We start from the raw sequence: 20504 nt of genomic DNA on the forward strand, positions 1-20504 counted from the left end.
GAGATCAAAGCGTAGCCGCGGGCGCGCTTTGTATAGGCTCCTAATTCATTCCAAACAGTTACTCCCCTGAATCTTCTAGGCTTTCATTTCAAAGACAATAATTTATAATAATATACTAAAACAATAATAAGAACTCAACAATTTCATTTTTAAGGATTTCACATTTGGCACCGTAATGTGCTTAACTTTACATTTTTATTACTTTTTACACAGGCATCGTGTCGGCCTACGACAAAGCATGGATGCTTCTCCAGATAATCCGGATAATCCGCGCTCCGCCATTGTCGCGTTTTTGCACGTGTCGTCTGAGAGCGCCTTTACATAGTAATGTTTCACCTACGAGCGAAATCAACACAAGATATTATTAAATATTTGAATAATATTTTAGTACTCTTATTCATAACACTTCATACCAAATGTTGTAAAGACAGTTTTAATATAGCAGTTTAGGATTGAAAGTCATTTGTAAGTAATCCCAAAAAGAATTTACAATGCGGAGAGATCTATTATGACGCTGGGCGAAGTTGGAGATGGCAGCACATGAGCAAAAATAAGCCACGTCGGTACATAATGTAATATTTATATTACTATTGTTCTTAGTGAAGTAGCTGTAGTTCGATGTTGCTACCTATAGGCTCGTCCAGACTTTGTGTGGTTTAAATAAGAATTTTCACAGAAAGTTTCTCGAAATCAGTCCAGTCGTTTTGGAGTTCAGTTACATGCAAACGTACAGAAGATTACTATATGTAAAGATTACCTATCTATTTGTTTACGTATTCTTATACCATTGCGAGGAATGAAATGTAAACTAATCAGCCCAGTCCCTTCGAATCGTGATTTATGACGAGCAGTTTGCTTCGTAAATCAAATAACCTTAGGCCACCTCTATAACCGGAGATATCGACCCATTCAAGTGCGTTCATGTGATAACATTTTTATATTAAATATAGGTTTTAGGAGTATTTCGATTTGTCACCAATACCTCTGTCAAATGGTTTGCATAATATAATTATTTGCAGACCAACGTTTTCCATCGCGACCTGTCTGAGACTGAATCCTCGCATCACCGTATATAAATAAATAATATATCGTTAAGTATTACAAAACTATTGATGAAATGAAAACTTTAAGTGAACAACTTGCTTTCTTATGGAACTGAACATAATTGATGTCGCGTATAATACGCAAGCTGGAGCGAGAATCCATTCTGTAAACATATAATATATACTCGGGTCGCGTGGACAATTCAAAGTAGTTGTCACTCGCTCGCAGACGATTAACGTAACATCAGTGCGATAAGAATGCCAAGGAGTGCCAAGAGCGACCCGCGTCGACGTGACACCTGTCACTCGCCGAGACCGCCGCCGTCTCCGACACGTCATTCGATTATGACGACCTCCTCTGCAGATAAACGTCCGCGGTCCGTTGTAATTCAATTAAACGTTTTGTCGTGAGCGTGTCAAGAGATTTGTAGATCGCGTGCACTTTGTACCGCCACGTGTCGTCGACGTCGTATCGTGCAAACTTTGCATAAGTTAGTTCACGAGGGTCGCCGATGACGACGGCGCAATGACAACGCCGGCTGGTGGCCGTCTAGACGCGCAGTTTACGACCTGCCCATTGTCGTACAAATCTTGGACTAACTGTTCTCAGCTATCATAAAACACGACGTAAAGGACGAGGCCATTCGTTACACGGCACCATGTTATGTCGGGAGCTCGTTACCGAACGACCCGTTCGGCTGGTGAGTCCTCAAGTCCGAGGGCTGGAGTAAAACACACAAGGAAGTTAGGATTTAGGAAAACATAAAGTTACTATACATTCAATACACCGGCGAGGTCTGAGTTCAACGTTAGAAAAATAATGAAACGAGACCGACCTGTTTATAGCATCCACCTGACACGACTTAGGTACATTTCGTTACGTTTAATGGGAGTGTGGTTTTATGGAGGCTGGTCACAACAGTGAGCAATTAAAATTAATATACGAAACGGGTTCAGTAGATATCGATGCTAACACGCAGCAGTAGTGTGGGAGGATGAAGACTGGTAAGAAGAGTACTCATTCTAATAATAATATTATTTTTACATTTTATTAAGTCATTTTGAAAATTTAATAAATACGTATTTTAATAATGGATAGCGTTAAAGAAGAATTAGGCATGCGTGTCCTTTATGATATAGTCGATAAAAGTTATCAGCACTTTTAGATAATATGCATTAGATGTGAATATTGTCCGCATAAAAGCCAGGTTGGCAGGGCGAACCCTAAGTGTTAGGGTTTGTCAGAAGTGTGGGTGACAATTCGGCTATTTGTTCGAGCCGGCGGAGAGGTGCTTATGTCGAGGCGTCCTGCTTGAAGCGCCTCTCGACGCTGACGTCACGGCGGCGTCACGTCATCGAGAGCCCACTTTACTAGCCGCCCAGCGGTCCGCCACTGAGTGCCACACAGCTACAACTGTATATTGTATATATTGTATAAAATATTTCTTTATTGTTAGATTTTATTGTCAATCAATTCATTGTACTTTGGGTTTGTTGCATCTAAATTCAATTACTATGTTTTTCAGGTCCTCCGGGCCCTCCTGGCAAGCGCGGCAAGAAGGGCAAGAAAGGAGATTCAGGCGAGCCGGGACCTCCGGTATGTACCATTTTCGTAATCGTAATGTATCAGTTACGTTTCCTTTTCGTAAACAATAAATTTTGTTTTTTATATATTTTTGTCCCACATTTATGTATTATTATTGGAGTAAATATATATTCTGTGGCTTGTTTTGTTTTATGTTTTTTTACATTTATTTACAGGGGTTGATGGGAGCTCCTGGGAAGAATGGATTCCCGGTATTTTTTTTATTTTTTATTTCAACTAGTTTTTTCTACTTATGTACATAGTGTATACTTCCTTATATTTATATATATATATATGTGTGTGTAACTGTCACACTGTATTCTAACTAATCTAAGGTTTTATCTTTTATATATTTAATTTCAGTTTTTAACGAAATTTTATATGTCCTTATCGCTATCGTAACGTAGACTATCTAAGAATAATCTTCTGCACCAACTCTATACACTGAAAACTAATAAACACAACATATTAGACCAACAAAAAATATTGGGAGGGTGTTGTGTTGAATGTTAGTGACCTTCGTATACCTCAACGATACGGATTGACGTTTCAGGGAAGCAAGGGCGAGAAAGGCGAACGCGGTTTTATGGTAAGAGCCGGTCATGACTGGACCCCGTAGTGCGCCTCACTGTCCCCACTAACCATTGCGTCGCAATTTACTGCTGCCTTGTAACCTTAAATGACTTAAACTATGGAAAGTTTGTTAAAATTCATTGTAATGTCTAGTTGTGTTCTGTCCACGGCGACGTACGTTGGTGTAAACACAACATTCAGAGTGAATGGCGAGGGCAGCAGTAACGAGCTTGTCAGGTTACTAGTTGTCTAGTAACTTGAGCCTCCAGGCATTAGTTGAGAAGTCCTGTACAGGACCTAGTCGCATAATCGTGCGGTACACTGATGGTCTACTGTTATTTCACATGTGTTCCCACTTTATTTTTCGTGAAGTTCTGACTTGATTGACTGCTAACAATAAACATAAATAATACAACTGATTTTGCTATTAAAGTATGAACACGTGTTTTCTTAGAAATCCTCAGCTTTTACAGTAGTGGGTTTAATTTAAATAATACATTAGCTCGTTAAATAGTTCTTGATCTTATAACAACAAAATATCTAGTGAAAAGGATGCCTTTTAATATCTCGCTGTAGCTTTACTCCTTGCCTTCATATTATCTCTTCCGCTGAGACTTTAACTTTACTGACCGTATTTAATTACTTGGCTTAAAGTGATTATTGGTGTGTTGTATTAGAATACTAACATTCCTTGAATTGTTTCTTCACAACAGATATCAAAAATAATTTTATTTTTCAGGGTCCTATTGGTCTGGACGGTCCTAAAGGAGATCCCGTAAGTAAAAGTTAGAGTTAGCATTTCAATTTTTAAAAAGTTCTTTATAACAACTGAACGGGCTAGTTAGCACACGTTCACTCAATTCGTCAGATGTCAGATGTCAGGTAGATCGGAGAGCAATCGGGGTTGTCGTCAAGCAAAGAAAACAATATGTTTGTCAAGCCAACCGATACTACGGAGCGTCTTTATTACACTAAAAGTACATATAAAAATGTAATAACATAATGATCGTAACTGGGTCATACGAATTGTGTGACGTCAAGTGCTTACTAAGCAATATGAGAAGTACCAAGTCCTCCTCAAGTATAACATTCGGTCCGCGAAGGTTCTTCTGTTTAGCCTTATTTTATCACACTGTAATTGTCTGTTTCCTGTATAACATGCGGGTACCTACGCTTAGAAGTTTTCCTTCCTCATAAATAAAGCAAATAATATTAGGTACAGTAAGTTCTGAGTTTTATGCCGGGACTGCAACCTGGAACTCAAAGTAAATCTGCGTTTCCTGTCCAAAAACACGTATTATCTGTTTCACTTAGTGTTTATAAACTTGAACGATTGAAAATAAATTTATATTTAATATTGAGTAAATACTTTTGTAACTCAGGGCCGACCCGGAGACAAGGGGCAGAAGGGAGAACATGGCAACCCCGGATTCGACGTCTTCGCTGCTGTCAAGGTAATAGACCAGATTATACGTAAAACAAAACATTATTTATTTATTTATTTATACTTTATTGTACACCACAAGATACAGATTAAAATATGTTACAAACATTACATGTAGGTATTAGATTAAAATAGATGTACTATTTCGATAAACCAATTTAAAAATGGAATAGCCTGTAAAACCACTATTTGAATAAGGTCACCTTTCTTTTTGAGGAAATGGTTTGGAATTTTCTGTACAATGCTGCTGCAACGCGGGGACACACATGTGGCAGATTTTCACCCGACACATGCAGGTTTCATCACGATGTTTTCCTTCACCGCCGACTACAAATTGTAGACTACAAATCATTGGTGCTTACCTGGGGTTAAACAGCAATCAAATTTAAATTCACGTGCTTTAAATACTGGGCCATCTCGGCTTTTAAACTGCAAAATGAAAAAAAATGAAGTTGACAACAAAATGTGTGATGTTCCGGCGATTGCAGGGCGTCAAACGGTCGGTGGACAACTTTAAGATGCACCCGTACACCACCGCGGAGATCATAGCCGTCAAGGTACCGTGACGCATCCTCGTAGTCGCGACTTGGGCTTTTCTGAAATGTGCTGTTTGGTTGTGTTCGAGAGAGCGGTGGAATCGTTTGCGGCTTCGATATGACGATTATTTTGCGCTTCTGTTACAATACATTATGTTCACGTGGATTATTTAATTCATTTCGTTGTAGATAGATTTTCGTACTTTTTTATCTTAATGTTTAGATTTTATTTTTTGTTTTGATGTCACTCGGACCTGAGGTAGTGGAGCGTTAATTGAACGATTTGTTGTGAGATTCTGATATATGCTCGCGCGTTTCCCACGTCCGAGTGCTGTCAGCTTGTCTGGTGTGCGCATGTACTGATGCGGTGTATCCGTAGGGCCTGCAGGCGGCCGGTCACAACATCTCCGCGCAATCCATCATTCAGCTTAAGGTGAGTCGCCATCTCGTCGCTCGACACGCTCCTCATTGACCACTTCCTCCATTGCAACTATAATCACACCGCTGACTATTTCACACCTAGTAATAGACTAGTTAGCAGCGATTTTCAAGCAGGAAAAAGACTTAACTAACCCTTAACTTATTCTAATAGTTTGTATGTACACTAAATATTTTCTTTTTTACTAAATCTTTATTGAGAAGTTTGATAACATTTTAAATTATTTGTTTTGTTCTGTTAATATAAAGTCATGAAAATATTACTTATATAATAACGGTGATGTGTTTTCTTCCTGAACTATCCACGTATCTTGTTGTTTGATAGATTGACTCGTACCTGCTACTAATTCATCCGTTTATTGCTTGCATGCGCTGTCTGTGGCTTAGTGTTTCTTTTGTGTTTCGATATTTTCTGCATGAGATCAAAACTAAATAAAATGTACTTGTCTCTTGTAATATATTACTCCGGCAACGAAGAAGACTGCAGTGCTTGTAACTCGTAATAAATGAAACATGACAGTGCTTTTAAAAACCAAAAAGCTTTATATAATCATATAATATTTATATGTACAGGGAGAGCCTGGAGAACCAGGCCCTCCGGGATCACCGGGCCCCCCTGGGAATGAAGGAATAGCCGGAGCAGAGGGGAGAGTCGGGCCTCCTGGTACGCCTGGTCCAGCTGGGCCCATAGGCTCACCCGGCCCTGTAGGGCCTATAGGACCTGTTGGACCACCAGGACCTATTGGACACAAGGTATTTGAAAGTTTTGTTGATATGCCTATATGATATGCCTATATTGAACGAAAGCGCGACCATTTTTAAATAATATTTCTTCATGTTTAATATCGATAACGCTTAAAGTTCTGGTCCTCACGAATCGACTTGATTCTCTCAATTGTGATCGTGCCATCGTACGTCAACGTCGATTTCTCTCATTTGTATAGCAATATTGATGTTTTAGGCGAATTAATGAAATGATAAAAATGATCCAGAGAAGCTAATAATGCTATAATTTAAATAAAAGGAAAATAAAAATAATAATATCTATAAGATAACCTTCCGAGTTTATTACGCACAATAATTATAATAGTATTTCTTTGTTATTATTATTATTTGTGCTAAAATAATTAATTTGGGATATTTCTTTAATAACTTTTTGCTAGAGAATCCTTTTGGGATGTTTTTCAGAAAGTGGGCATACTCAATGTTGCGTCACAATATATTTACAACAATGTTATTTATCATTTTGATAGAGTCAGTGATAATCATTTCGTGAACATGAGAAGTAAGGATAAGCTTATAAACCAAGCTTTATTAACTTTGCGGAGTTTCCGACTCCGCAAAGCAAATTCTTCTAGGGGCAAGGTATTCGTTCCTATAATATAATCCGCAGATATTTTTAAATTTGCTGATTCATAAATTCAAATAATTTGTTAAAAAAGTGCGGCACTAATACTTGTTGACTTTCAGGCAGGATAGATTATATATAATTGTATTTAACTGTCTTTGTATTTCAAAGGTAAGAAAAGAGTAACTACTGAGTTTCTTGTCGGTTCATCTCGGTAGAAACTACATTCCGAAACGATGGTGACTTTACGTTTAACACAGTTTTTTTATTTTTTAAATATAAACTGTGTTTTCCTAATCACCAGAAATGGTATCGAGCAACAAGATTTCCTGTTTTAACATTGCCCATGTCATTTTTCAGGGTGACAAAGGCGACAAGGGCGAGAGAGGTTTTACAACGACACTGAAGGGCGACGCATTCCCAACCGGCATCATCGAGGGCCCGCCTGGACCTCCCGGACCTCCCGGTAACGCATCGCGTCGTTAACTCCTAGACCGTACGCCGCATACGTAACGCTACGTAGCTTTTCGAGAACACTGCTTGGATCAGTAGCACTCATTAAAGTAAAAAAAATATTATCTCAATGTCTGCGTCGTAGCGTTTCGTGGTGGGAAAACCGTCTGTCAGTATTTAAGCGGTGGCATGTTTGGTGTACGCTTGACGGTTACGGAGCTGGGTGCAGTCCAGACAGACGTAACGCTAATCCAACTAATGCAGTAGATATGTTTTACATTTAATTGATATCGATCCTGCACAAGCTTACCTAGATTTATCTTTTTATTTAACGACAAGGCTTACATAACAGTTTTTGTTTGTGTTTTTACAACTTAGCTAACATTTCTAACTAGATAATATGGTAAGTACATTACCCGGTGAACACCTACTAATGTGTCTGTAATGAAGCCTAACCTCAGAGTAAGAGCTTAAAGTAAAATTTCTGTCCCGTATTAAATTTTGCAATAAAAATCTAGTAATCATAAATTGCTATAATACTTTGCGAACGAATTTACAACGTTCGGAGAAGGTTCCGCAAAAGGCGGCAAGGGGCAGCTGTGTCAGTGACGTCAGACGTAAAGCGATCAGTGATCGGTGTAAGACTTGTAAGCTATGCCGATGTGTTGAAGGCACGGAGGGCGCGCGTGGGGAGCGCGGCGCGGCGGGGGCGCCCGGCCCGCCCGGCGAGCGCGGCGCGCGTGGCAAGCGCGGCAAGAGGGTAACCCCGCATCCCTCCTCGCCTGCGCCTCGATTTCTATTCGCTCCCTACTCGCTCTCTATTCGCTCTCTACTCGCCACTTACTCGTTCAACTTTTCGCTTCTTCTCCTCAGTTCGAGCGGTCTCACCGCCTCTACTGCTGTTTTAGTTTATCTGTAGTTCCTCGATTGACAAAAATACATTGATTGTCAAAGTACGAACAATGTGTTGAACATTTTTCCAACTTTACTGATTGAACTCTAAACACGTTTGAAGGTAAATCAAACAAAGCCTTTCACCGATGTTACTACTTCTAGAGTTTCTCATGAAACCATTGCGATGATCTCTATTCTCTATTCGATGATGGTTCGACTTCCTCATTGGTTTTCGAGTTGCATGTACAAAGGCACGTCGCGGGCACGTCCGCATGTCGCATGAGCCACGCGCCTCCCACTGCTAACGGTTGTGTTACGCGTAGATTGTGATGGTACAAGTGACGACTAACTATAGCTTCTCGGGGTGGCTTTAAATCGGCGACAAGCGAGCAAGTCGCCTGCATCGGCTTCGAGCCTTGAGAACGATCAGCGCCGCTAATAGAAGGTAATTTGTACCGCTTAAATTTTTTTTAGTTGTTGATTTGTAGAAAATTAGTAGTAAGTATTTTAAAATACTTCGTACTGAAGAAGTATAGTTTTATGTTGTTGATTTATTACTGGTATGGGTTCCCTGATACGACTTAGTTAATCTCCATATTACGTGATTTTTAAATATGAGATAAAATATTTATATAACACATATAAAATATATAACATGACGTCCCTAGTAACCGTAATGTATATCTTTATGCAGTGTAATAAAATAAAAATAAACTAACTTATTTATTAAAATAATGTTAAAGGTACATCGGGAAAGGAAGGAGCGGCGGGTCCGCGGGGACCACCTGGGCTAGACGGCCGACCTGGCGACCCGGGTGTACCCGGCCCACCCGGGAAACCGGTATGTCGTAACTATATATTATATATATAGTACATTCTCGGATTTCATTTACATGTGGAACTTTGTTTATGTTTTAGTTCCTGTTATACAAATTCTAAAATGGTCTCTGTGACTTCTTTTACAGGGTGAGATGGGACCGAAAGGCGAGAAAGGAGACTACGGGGACATGGGCTCTCCGGGGATGCTGGGCGCACCAGGCCTGCCCGGCCCGCCGGGATACCCCGGCCTCAAGGGCGAGAAGGGTGACAAGGGGGACTCTGTGAGTAGACTCACTTCACGATCGTCTAAAATTAAAAACTGTATCCAATATATCTTATACAACTCGTGATTGAAGTCGGCTCCTTGAAACATTTTCGAATCATCATTTTACAAGAGACATCAAACACCTCTACTCCACTACCACCTCTTTGAAATTTAGAAATTACCGAGTAGAATCTAAGAAGTAGGAAACGCAATTGTTACTCTTTTTGTTAAATGAAATATCTGATCCGCTATAAACAGACATACAAATATAATTATATAATACACCTTGTATGGAATAAACGTTAATAACACCACGCTTTTAAACCAATATAAGCCAGTATCACATGATGGCTCGTCAAATCTTTCCTAACATGTCGCTTTCTTCTATTTCTCGTTTCCGGCGCGTTGTATGCGGCGTTGGCGGCGGCTCTCAGCAGAAGTACCGGAAGCTGAGACGCAGGCAGGTAACTATCCTCTCCGACACACGCACACACATACACACACACACACCAAACACGCTTATACACAAAGTAATTCCAAGCACGATATTATTTGGTCTATTGTTTAGAACTGTTAATCTTTATACCCACTGTTGAACTTGCAGGGAGACGGCACCGGATATGAGCTATACGGACATGAGATCGTAAGTACCAGTTTATCTGTTTAATATTGGATTTATTTTTAAGTTATATTTTATCAAAACATTAAATTAAACTTTATTCTATACATATTGTACAAAACAAGGGTGGCTATACCCTCGAAGCATTGATAAAGTAATCGAGTAAATCGATCTAAGCCACTCTATCTATTATTAGAGTAGATCTCACTTTGGAAATTTTCGGTGCGGCTGAGTTCCAATCACAATTAATAATTTTCGATCATTGTACTAATGTTGAATATGGAATAAGAAAGTCTTTACGAGTAACAGTCGTTACTCGTATAAACTTTCTTAGTAAAGAAGCTCATTCTTTATTATCTGCATACATTGATAGGTTAAGTCAAGCCAACATTTTAGTTCTTCACTATTGAAAGCAGATGTACTAGCACTTGGTGATTGGGCTTTGTGCAAGCCCGTCTGGGTAGGTAGCACCAACTCTGCAACATAGATCATCATCGAGACTCCCGTGGACCCCTTGGGATCCATATGGACCACTTTCGGACTAAGGCGTTAAAGCACTGTTTATTCGATCCAGTTAAAAATTTGTACCGTTGTTGTTGCCACTTATATGAAGGTTTCTAGCATACTGCGAATACATTCACGGTGATTAAAATTTCGTTTACAAAAATGTAACGGCCATTTTCACTGAAGACCAGCTAACTGCATATTGTGCGCAACCACAGTAGAGTTCTCATAATACGACGGGTCGTCAAATCCGGAACGACCAGAAAGTTACAGGGTTACTTCCCGTGGCTCGGACAAAAACAACAATTTCCAAACTCCGGAATATGAAGATATTCTTAACCACAACCTTACACGCGAGCCACTCAGCCAACAAGATACACACAAAACATTAAAACAGCCATTGCAATGCGAGTCGGCCTTCAGACAGTTTTGAATTTAAAGTGATTATTATGGCTTGTGTTACGCACACATATTCTGAGACAACAAAATGTTATGATTACGATAAAGAGTTCAAACGAACGAAAACTCAGTCGCCAATAACAATACAAGAAAATTATATTTCTGTTCACATTAAAACTAAGATATAATACTATTTATTTATCTTTGTTTGTAAAATCTTTTTTTTTTCTAGATAAATAATTATACTATAATAATTATATGTATTCGTGTGACCAGAAAGTGTTCTCATATTCTGGTGGCAAAATATAAAGCATGTCCTGTGTGTACAGATGATGGGTCCGCCGGGAGCGCCGGGGCCGACCGGACCGCCCGGCGTGGCCGGTCCGCCCGGCATCAAGGGTGACAAGGGCGAGCCCGGCACGCGTGGAAAGACGGTACGTACTCGCTGCGCTGCTGCCCGCGACGTTGGCAACATGTACCTTTTAACGTTTACGTTATTATATATAGTCAATCAATTAAACATCGAGCCGAGGTGAGGCTCCGGCTAGAACACGTGAGCTTTAATCTAAAATTGCGGGGTTATGGTCATACTCTGCGGAGAAAGTAAGCTACATGAATTAGCATTAGCATTAGCAGCCCGTAAATGTCCCACTGCTGGGATAAAGGCCTCCTCTCCCTTTTTGAGGAGAAGGTTTGGAGCATATTCCACCACGCTGCTCCAATGCGGGTTGGCGGAATACACATGTGGCAGAATTTCGTTGAAATTAGACACATGCAGGTTTCCTCACGATGTTTTCCTTCACCGCCGAGCACGAGATGAATTATAAACACAAATTAAGCACATGAAATTTCAGTGGTGCCTGCCTGGGTTTGAACCCGAAATCATCGGTTAAGATGCACGCGTTCTAACCACTGGGCCATCTCGGCTCACTCAGCTACATGAATGAAACTACCAAAACTACGTTAAAGCAGCATGTAATATACTGCAAAATATGTGCTCGTCGACAGGAGAGCAGACCTTAGCTCAGCAGAATTATTTTTAGTTAGAATTTTAAATATCGTTTTGTACCACCATAATAATTGAAATATTATTTCTATTTTAGGGAGAAAGAGGGGAGAAAGGTGACCCTGGTCCCATGGGACTACCGGTAAATATATTTACATCTTAATTTTTATAATAAAAAGAACTGATCTAAAGATCTTCAATCACAACATTTTAATTTGATTATATTATATTCATATTGTATATCTCGGACTCACAAAAGGAATTCGTTCAGGGTCCAGTAGGCCTGCCGGGAGAAGCGGGCGAGCCTGGCCGGCTAGGCGACGTCGGACCTAGGGTGAGTATGCCGACTACCTGATTATTTGACATAGCCGAGATTCAAAAAATCATGTCTCACTCATTCGAATTGATACCAATAAGAAAAAGAATATAAAAGATAATTCATGACATAAATATTAGTCGTCGGCCGACCCCTCTCACACAGACACACCTCTAACCGACTAACCGAGCGTAGTAGCGTACCGTAGTACCGCCGCATGACGTGACGAGTGGCACTAACACTAACCGTGGTGTGGGCAGGAGAACCGCTGGCCGCCGGACTTCGCCTTCACGTAGGAGCGAGCGCCGCCGCGCGCCGCGCCGCCTGCTGTAAATTGTAATATTTGTACGTAATTAGGCTAAGAGTTGGATTTAAGACGTTACCAAATTTAGATGTAAGTGTTGAAATCTGTATAAATGATATTTTTCATAATCTTAGGTTGTAATTGTAAACGCATCGATGCCGAAGGCAGTCTCCTTCGGCGTTCGACGCGTGTGTATCATTGCTCACTTTCATTCTACTCGTCTAGCGTACACTTGTATAAATCTTCGTCGATAATATCTTAAGGATTTTCTGTAACATTTTTCATTCCTTGTAGTGTTTCGTTCGTGATGTAAAGTACTCATGTTCTGTGTAAAATATATCATTAAATGTAATGTATGTATGTAGTAATAAGTTGTAAAATGTTCATCGATCAGAGTAACTATTTTGATTCAAATAAGTATATATTTGTATAATAGAGTACGATCTCAGGAGAGGAGAGGAGCCGACGTACTCCTCGCGCGATGTCGGTGTCGGGGCAGTGCTCGCTCTGGTGCTGCTAGTTTACAAAGCCACGACCACTGCCGTGCGACCGAGCGCGTCGAGTCTCTCGCCTCTATAGACAACTATAATAATATTTCAGTATTTATCGATATCGATATCGCCCAATTCTTAGTCTAAGTCCTATAATATCGTCCTATGATTATTATTATTCGTCATTTCTATTCGTGTGTAATCTATAATTAAGATGTAAGTCGGCGTCAGCGCAAGCAGCTTACGCATTGTGGTTCTCAAATTTGTACCGTTAATCTGTTGATAGCGAGACCTGTGGAGATTTGAAAGTTTATATTTTGAAGTGGGAGAACGCGAAGTGCGAGCTGCAGTGCGCTGGCGAGCGCGCCCCGCGTCGCCTGAGTCCCGAGCGCTCCGTCCGCACTGATAACCTTCATACTTTAACGTCGATTCGTGCGTTTTCGCTTTTACCCTCGTCTATGTATCGTCATGTTCTATTTCGCTAATGTATTTTAAATGTCGTCTTTTATAATTGTTCTAAATCGAATGTACAAAAATGTAACGATTTTTAGGCTAAGTGTTTGCGGAAACCGATAAAGAATCGAGGCTAATCATTGACCGTCGGCTCGTCGCGAGCGCGTGTCGCCGCCGCCCGTTAGTCCTTCCCGTCGTCGTATCGTATGTCGTAAGACGTGTTACGTTAAGTGTACGTACTATAAATTTACCTAATTAAGAATTTAGTTTTTTTATAAAAATTTAAAGTTGTCATTTGTACCATACTCACGAGAGCATAAAATATTGTTGTTCACAAATTATTTTCAAGGAAAATAAATAAATATTTGCATGCCGTGCATATTCTGGTCTTTCTTTTATCTTCGCATTCCTTCGCTCTTTCCACACACAGTGTCGTCTATCGCCTATGTAGTGCGCACAGGCGGCGGACGAAGCACACTGGTCGGTGCATGATCGAACCATACTGTTTGGGACCGTCTTGAACATATAAGTTTTTCGACTTTTATGTTCTGAACAAATAAATCTGTCTCAAGTTTTACACTTCATACTTCTGATGCATGAATGGTTCTAAAGTTGCATCACTTGATTACAATTAAGGCAAGTAAGAATATCAATACTATTTATAGAATATTATGTGCATCACTAGCATGTCCGTCCGCCACGAGAGCGCCATGTGATCTGACGTGTGTGTTGTTCCGCAGGGGCCGCCCGGTCTCGACGGCATGAAGGTGAGTAGTACAGGAACCATTCGTTCGAAAAAACAAGTAAAAAAGGAATTGCAAAAAAAAGAAATTGAAATCACGATAAGTTTAAATTTAAATATACTTTTTTTCAATATAAATGATAAGGAATGTGTAGTCAGATAGTTAGCAAATCGTGTATGTGCGTGTATGTATGTGCAGGGCGCGCAGGGCGAGCCGGGCAGCAAAGGCGAGCGTGGCGACCCTGGACTACCAGTATGTCACTCTCTTCAAACGAAATTCTTGACACATTCTAAGAACTTGTATTTGTAATGTTTGAACTGAAAATAATATTGTCTTGCGACATTTCAGGGAACTGACGGAATTCCCGGTCAAGAGGTAAGTTGAGACTTTGGGTATTGACATCGCAATTATGTAATAATAAAAATTAACCTCCGCTTTCGCTCAATAGGGACCTAAGGGGGACAAAGGATATAAAGGAGAGCCAGTAAGTGACGTTTGGACGTTTACCACATTTACTATCACCCCCACCTCATCTACCACTAACTTTCTGTTCGTAACACATCCTGCATGTATTATAACTAACGGTAGTATTACACGAGCACACACAATATGACCTTATATACTCTTTACCGAATCCGAGGCTAATATTTGCACTCAGCGTGTGCTTTTCAAAATGAACAAACATTTTTGTACTAGCACGCGTATGAGCGGCATATTTTATCCTGTAAAAATAATAAAGCGATGTATGACGCTTACACGTCGAAAATATATCACTCAAAGCTCGTCGTCACACTCAGGGTCCGGCCGGGAAGCGCGGACGCAAGGGCGACAAAGGCGACCGCGGCGAGCAAGGCGTGCCCGGCCTCGACGCGCCCTGCCCGCTCGGACCCGACGGCCTACCGCTCCCCGGCTGCGGCTGGCGACCCTCTAAGGTACCGCGGCTTCCGTCTTGGCACAAGATGTATTACGACAAAAGAAATAACTGTAGATGCATGTTCTCCTATAACATAAATTACTAAAACCTAAACATTCTATTAAAATAATAATAGTAATGTGTAGATCTAATAGTAGTTACATAATCACTAACTGCTTCTTACTCCGCCTACCGTCTTAACCTTCGCGGAGTGAACTCGTCGAAACGTATAGAGTATTCGTTTACATTTAGTAGTAGTATAATTGAACGTCGAGAAAAATCTTCGATGAGCCTCAGAGTTCACTCGTGAAGAACCGGTGGACCCCGTAGCCACTCGGGTCGCGGAGGAGTAGCGAGGGAGTGCGCAGAGGGAGTAGCGGGAAGTAGTTGTCGGTGTGGCAGGAGGCGGCTCGCGAGGATCGACCGGGCGGCGCACGCTCCGACGAGGAGGGCGAGGCAGAGGCGGAGGGCGAGGGCGAGGCGGACGAGGCGGGCGAGTACGACGCGCGCGAGGACGAGCTCGACGCACCACGCGACTACGACGACTACACCGACAACGCACACCACGAGCCGCACCGCGACTAGCGCACCCGACGCGACGACGCTGCTCCGCACCGCGCAGGTGCGAGTCGCCGCTGTGCGCTTTGCGACCACACTGACTGTATATAACCCAGACATGACTCAGCCAGAGGACGGACTCACCTAGATGGCATATGATCGCTATATTATTTACCGGTACAATTTATTGCAGCTGACATAGTCCTAAACAGAAAATACTATACTCATTATTATCGGTATTCATGGGTATCAACTCACAAATGTCATCTTTTTTTTAGATTCGATATGAAGTAGTTACGAAATAAAATCATTTGATAAATACTTTATTTGATACTGGACAATGTTTGTTTCTAATTGCATTTACCACGTCCAGGATATTTTCATGTAAGTAGGTAAATGTAAATATTATAGGTAAGTGTTTCGGGAATCATACTTTTTTATTATTTTAATGTAATAATATCCTATTTAATATATCGATGATCTAGAATAAAGACGTGCAAAAAAAATCAATTCTGAATTTTTTATGCCAAATGTACTAAATTATCAGGTTCTTAGCCCATAGAATTTGAAAATGTAAATTCAAATTTTAAGAACTTCTACCTTTTCCTAAAGTGAATATATGTCTTAACTGATATCGAGGTGGGCTTAAATGAGTTAGTGGCAGTTATTACCCATTGTAAAAACAACAAATCATGTCTACTTGGTGGTAGGGCTATGTGCAAGCCCGTCTGGGTCGGTACCAGCCACTCATCGGATATTCTACCGTCAAACGGCAATACTTAGTATTGTTGTGTTCCGGTTTGGGCCAGTGTGATTACTGGCACAATATAACAGGGATATAACATCTTAGCTCCCAAGCTAGGCGGCACATTGGTGTAATATAAGGAACGGTATTCTTACAACGTCAATGTCTGTGGGCGGTATTTGCCCGTCCTCTTATATAAACATAGTGATAAACGCACCTCCGGCATATTACTTGTGCGTCTCTCGAATATTCGCCACTAACAACGAATCAATATATATTAATATTGTTTAATCATTCAACTCGGCGTTGGATCTAAGACGTACTAAGCGATGATTAGTCGTATCAAGTAAGCTGAACAGATAAGTTAAGTGACCTCAGTTTAATAGTCCACTCAGTCAGGGAGCAGCACGAAAGCCTATGTGCTTTAATAGACCCTACATAAAAGTGATCATAATGGTGTACCTAAAGCAAACAAACAAAAGCAAAAATAAAAAAGCAGTTTAATTAAATATATTTATTTCAGTGACTTCTGAACATAGTCACCATTGTCGAGTTAGGAAATTAGCACAGCTACCTAATATACCTAACTAAATATAGGAATTGTATATGCCCCGTTATTGCACACAAAATGTTGAGTTTCAGAAGCCTAAACAGAAATTTATAAAAACGGCTCTCCTAAGCAATTACAAAATCAGCGTCTTTGTCTTATAGACCATCGATATATACTTAAAAAGTTTTTGTTTTTAATATCTTAATAATTCGAAAAGATTGAAGCCATATTAGCAATAGTAATAATAACTATTTCCTGTTTTATACACACATGCTCAGCTGTGTTTAGGCACTCTATACTTGACAGTACGCACACTCGGGTCATACTCACACGCGCTCGCTTATGTACATAAACACGCCACCTCATGTCCCTCCCAGTACAGCGCACATTGGAAAGGTACAGTACGTTGTATAATTAAGTTTATTTGCAACTTCAAGGATAATATATTTTGATTGGGCGTCGCTTAGTTGCAATGACATCGTGAGTATTACTATTATTATACCACAACATATGGTTGGTTGTTCAGTGTAGGTGGTTTTTTATTACTAACTATTATATTATCAATTTTATGGCGCGGAAGTGCCGTCATTTTGATACTAACACTAATTGTGTGTTGGCTTGCTTACATCTAATACAAGGCATTAAATAATACCTACTAAAGTTATTGTACTTCTTATCGACCTGAGTTTAATAATTGGCACTATTAAAGCTTTCGATTAAATTTCACATTATAATCATTTCGAATGTCGTTATCTTCAAAGTTCTCATGTAACTATAGTACATTCTAGAACTATCTACTAAGAAAGTAAAATTATAAATGAGTCAGCTGTCAAAATATAATGGATATCGTTAGTAGATACTTAATGCTTAATGATTTCATTTAGATTTCGCTCCATGCTGGCCGTTTACCAATTATTAGTTGTCCGTAGAACCTAATTACTTATCTAATGAATGTGACGCGCGCCAGGAGGCCATGCTGGCGTGGCTGCGACGGCGCCTGGAGCTCGACGCGGTGGACAACGACCTGCGGCCCAACGCGCGGCCCCCCGCGCCCCTGCGCATACCCTGACTACGAAACCGCAAAGTTGTATTAATAAAACCAACCAACCTGATCTATGTCTACAGCTTATAGCTGTTTATACCATAGAATACCTACTCGCATGGAATATATCACACATAATTAATGTGTTTTAAAATATATTAGGTATACTTACCTACTTAGGTAAATACTTATTTTAAAAATTAATAGTGTCTGTTAATACGATAACATTTATTTCTACAAGGCGTACCAATCGGCCATTTAAGTATTGCATCAAAGAGTTCTATTTTCTATTGAGATTTTTTGCCGAGAATCTAAATTAATTTCTGAAATTATTTTTTATATCACACCTGTCAGACATTTGTATTTTAATATTTGTTCTTACTTACATTATTTCTAAAGAATTTACCTAGACGCGTAATGACTCAGTAAACCATTGCATTATGAGTGACACGCAACTGGTATGTAACTAGGTACCGATGTAACTAATTATAACGATTATTATCTTCTAATTAAATAAATTACATTTATGCATTAAAGGCACGGCTACCAGCTAACGCTTATGCTGTCGTGTTACCAGTGTTTACTTTTAAACTGTTTCCAAAAAATGTATCATATTTTTTCATTGGAATACATTATGTAGGTATAAGTTTATGTATTACGCATCAAGTATTAGCGCGCTACACATCGCGGAAAAGTTCTAACAGGAAAACGACTTGAAGATTACCGATGACCTCGAGCAGTCGTCGCCGCGGCTGCATCACCGAGTCAATGTTACATTTAAACGCATACCTACGACTGCTAAGCGTTATTATACTTGTTGCAGCCCAGCTCACAAGCTTTTATTCGATATATCTCGTTAGTGTGTAAGCCCCAAATCTTGCAATTGTGTTTAAGTCGATTTCTTACAACCGTACCACCTAAAATGTTGCGCACCCTTTTGCGATGTAGACAATAATGACAATTACTGAATTTTACTTAGCGTCATAACTTCTATTTAGGTAATAAAAGCCTGATTTTTTAAAATATTTTATATTTTAATAAACTTATTTAGTAATTTGTTTGATAAAAAGAAACAATCTCAATTTCTTCTTCTTATAGTCTGTTTCTTGTTATTGTTATCGTCTATCATTCTGGTAGACTACGACTAAGTTTTAACATTTATTGTGAGTAGTTGAAGATAATTATATTTAAAGCGTCAAGTCCGACTTGTGTTTTACGACCGAGTATGATGTCACGTGATGAGGCAGAGTTGTAATAAATTATTGTGGACCTTCTAATGTTATCCATGATTTGTTAAAAAAATGTAAATAATGGTAGTCATAAAATGTATGTAATTATAGAATTGAAATAATTTATAAAGTTGTAAGTATAATAAGTAAATTATAAGTTAAACTGTACATACTATTTACTTATAATGCTAGGCTTTTAAAGGCCTCATTTAAACGGCCTTTTAATGTTGTGCGGCACGTGAAGAGTTGGATCGATTCTCCTTTCTCCTTCATGAATAATTTTACACACACAAGAAGAAAGCATTGTTGTATATTACTTTACAACCACTGTGCAACTTTTATTAAGGCCATTAATATATTATCTTAATGTACACCTGAAATAATACGTAAAAAAATAAATGTCATCTTCGTTACCGTCTTGGTATATATATTTTTAGAATAATTAAAATTCCTCTCAAAATGTCATACAAATAATTCGAGTCAGTCCCTTCTTGCGCTACGCTGATGTTGGAGTTACCGTAGGCCCTACAAATAAGTATATTTGTGGCTGGACATCATCATTAACTGATATATATATTTTTTGTTTTATTATCATTTAAAATATACCTAAAGTTAGATTTTGAGTTACATCATGCAAATGTCAATGACCAATGTAATAAGTAGGAATGAAAAATAGTAAAAAAATTTAAAATATTATTGGTTCAGTCCGCATCAATAACAACGACAAGTAGGTATACAAAATGTAAGAATATCGTGACAAACGTGCTATGGTCCTGACTACGGAACTCTATAAAAACTATAATTATAATATGTATCTGAAGAGTATTGTAAACAATAATAATAATACAATAATACTTTTTATATTTGTAAATATTTTACTTTATAAATTTGTATTTTAAAAATAAATATAAGATTTTCTTTTTTTAACTTGTCTTTTTAATTACATTGACTATTCATTGATTATTATTGACTAACGATACCTATATATAATCTTAAAAACAAAAGATGTCAAATATGTACTTATGTCGCAGAGGCGATAACACCTGCCTAAGCTCAACCTGTCAGGACATTGAAGAACATGCACAAAACTATAAATAAGAGTTTAATTCCTAAAAGTTAAACTTATAAAAGGAAGTTTTCAGGGAAGGACATGAGCAATAGAAAGTGAAGGTAAATTATTAAGTAGTAGAGCACATGGCGCACGTACTGTGAACCTCTTTATTAAGGCTTAGAC

The 20504-nt window shown here is 39.3% G+C and overlaps 1 protein-coding gene across 1 annotated transcript in view; it reads left to right on the forward strand.

The window, feature by feature from the left end:
* Positions 1-20086, forward strand: part of LOC125067541 (collagen alpha chain CG42342) — a 191730-nt gene extending 171644 nt beyond the window's left edge. The window contains exons 2-25 of the mRNA XM_047676202.1: positions 2570-2640; positions 2805-2840; positions 3182-3217; positions 3941-3976; positions 4584-4655; positions 5134-5202; positions 5561-5614; positions 6193-6372; positions 7328-7433; positions 8092-8301; positions 9058-9155; positions 9280-9414; positions 9833-9862; positions 9994-10041; positions 11250-11354; positions 12024-12068; positions 12198-12260; positions 14231-14257; positions 14432-14485; positions 14582-14608; positions 14682-14717; positions 15031-15165; positions 15549-15768; positions 17967-20086. Of these exons, the coding sequence (XP_047532158.1) occupies positions 2570-2640; positions 2805-2840; positions 3182-3217; positions 3941-3976; positions 4584-4655; positions 5134-5202; positions 5561-5614; positions 6193-6372; positions 7328-7433; positions 8092-8301; positions 9058-9155; positions 9280-9414; positions 9833-9862; positions 9994-10041; positions 11250-11354; positions 12024-12068; positions 12198-12260; positions 14231-14257; positions 14432-14485; positions 14582-14608; positions 14682-14717; positions 15031-15165; positions 15549-15731 (1856 nt within the window). The 3' untranslated portion in view covers positions 15732-15768; positions 17967-20086. The remainder of the gene's footprint in view (positions 1-2569; positions 2641-2804; positions 2841-3181; positions 3218-3940; positions 3977-4583; positions 4656-5133; positions 5203-5560; positions 5615-6192; positions 6373-7327; positions 7434-8091; positions 8302-9057; positions 9156-9279; positions 9415-9832; positions 9863-9993; positions 10042-11249; positions 11355-12023; positions 12069-12197; positions 12261-14230; positions 14258-14431; positions 14486-14581; positions 14609-14681; positions 14718-15030; positions 15166-15548; positions 15769-17966) is intronic.
* The last annotated feature ends 418 nt before the right edge of the window (positions 20087-20504 follow it).

Source organism: Vanessa atalanta, chromosome 11, assembly GCF_905147765.1.
Source record: "Vanessa atalanta chromosome 11, ilVanAtal1.2, whole genome shotgun sequence".
NCBI lineage: Eukaryota > Metazoa > Arthropoda > Insecta > Lepidoptera > Nymphalidae > Vanessa > Vanessa atalanta.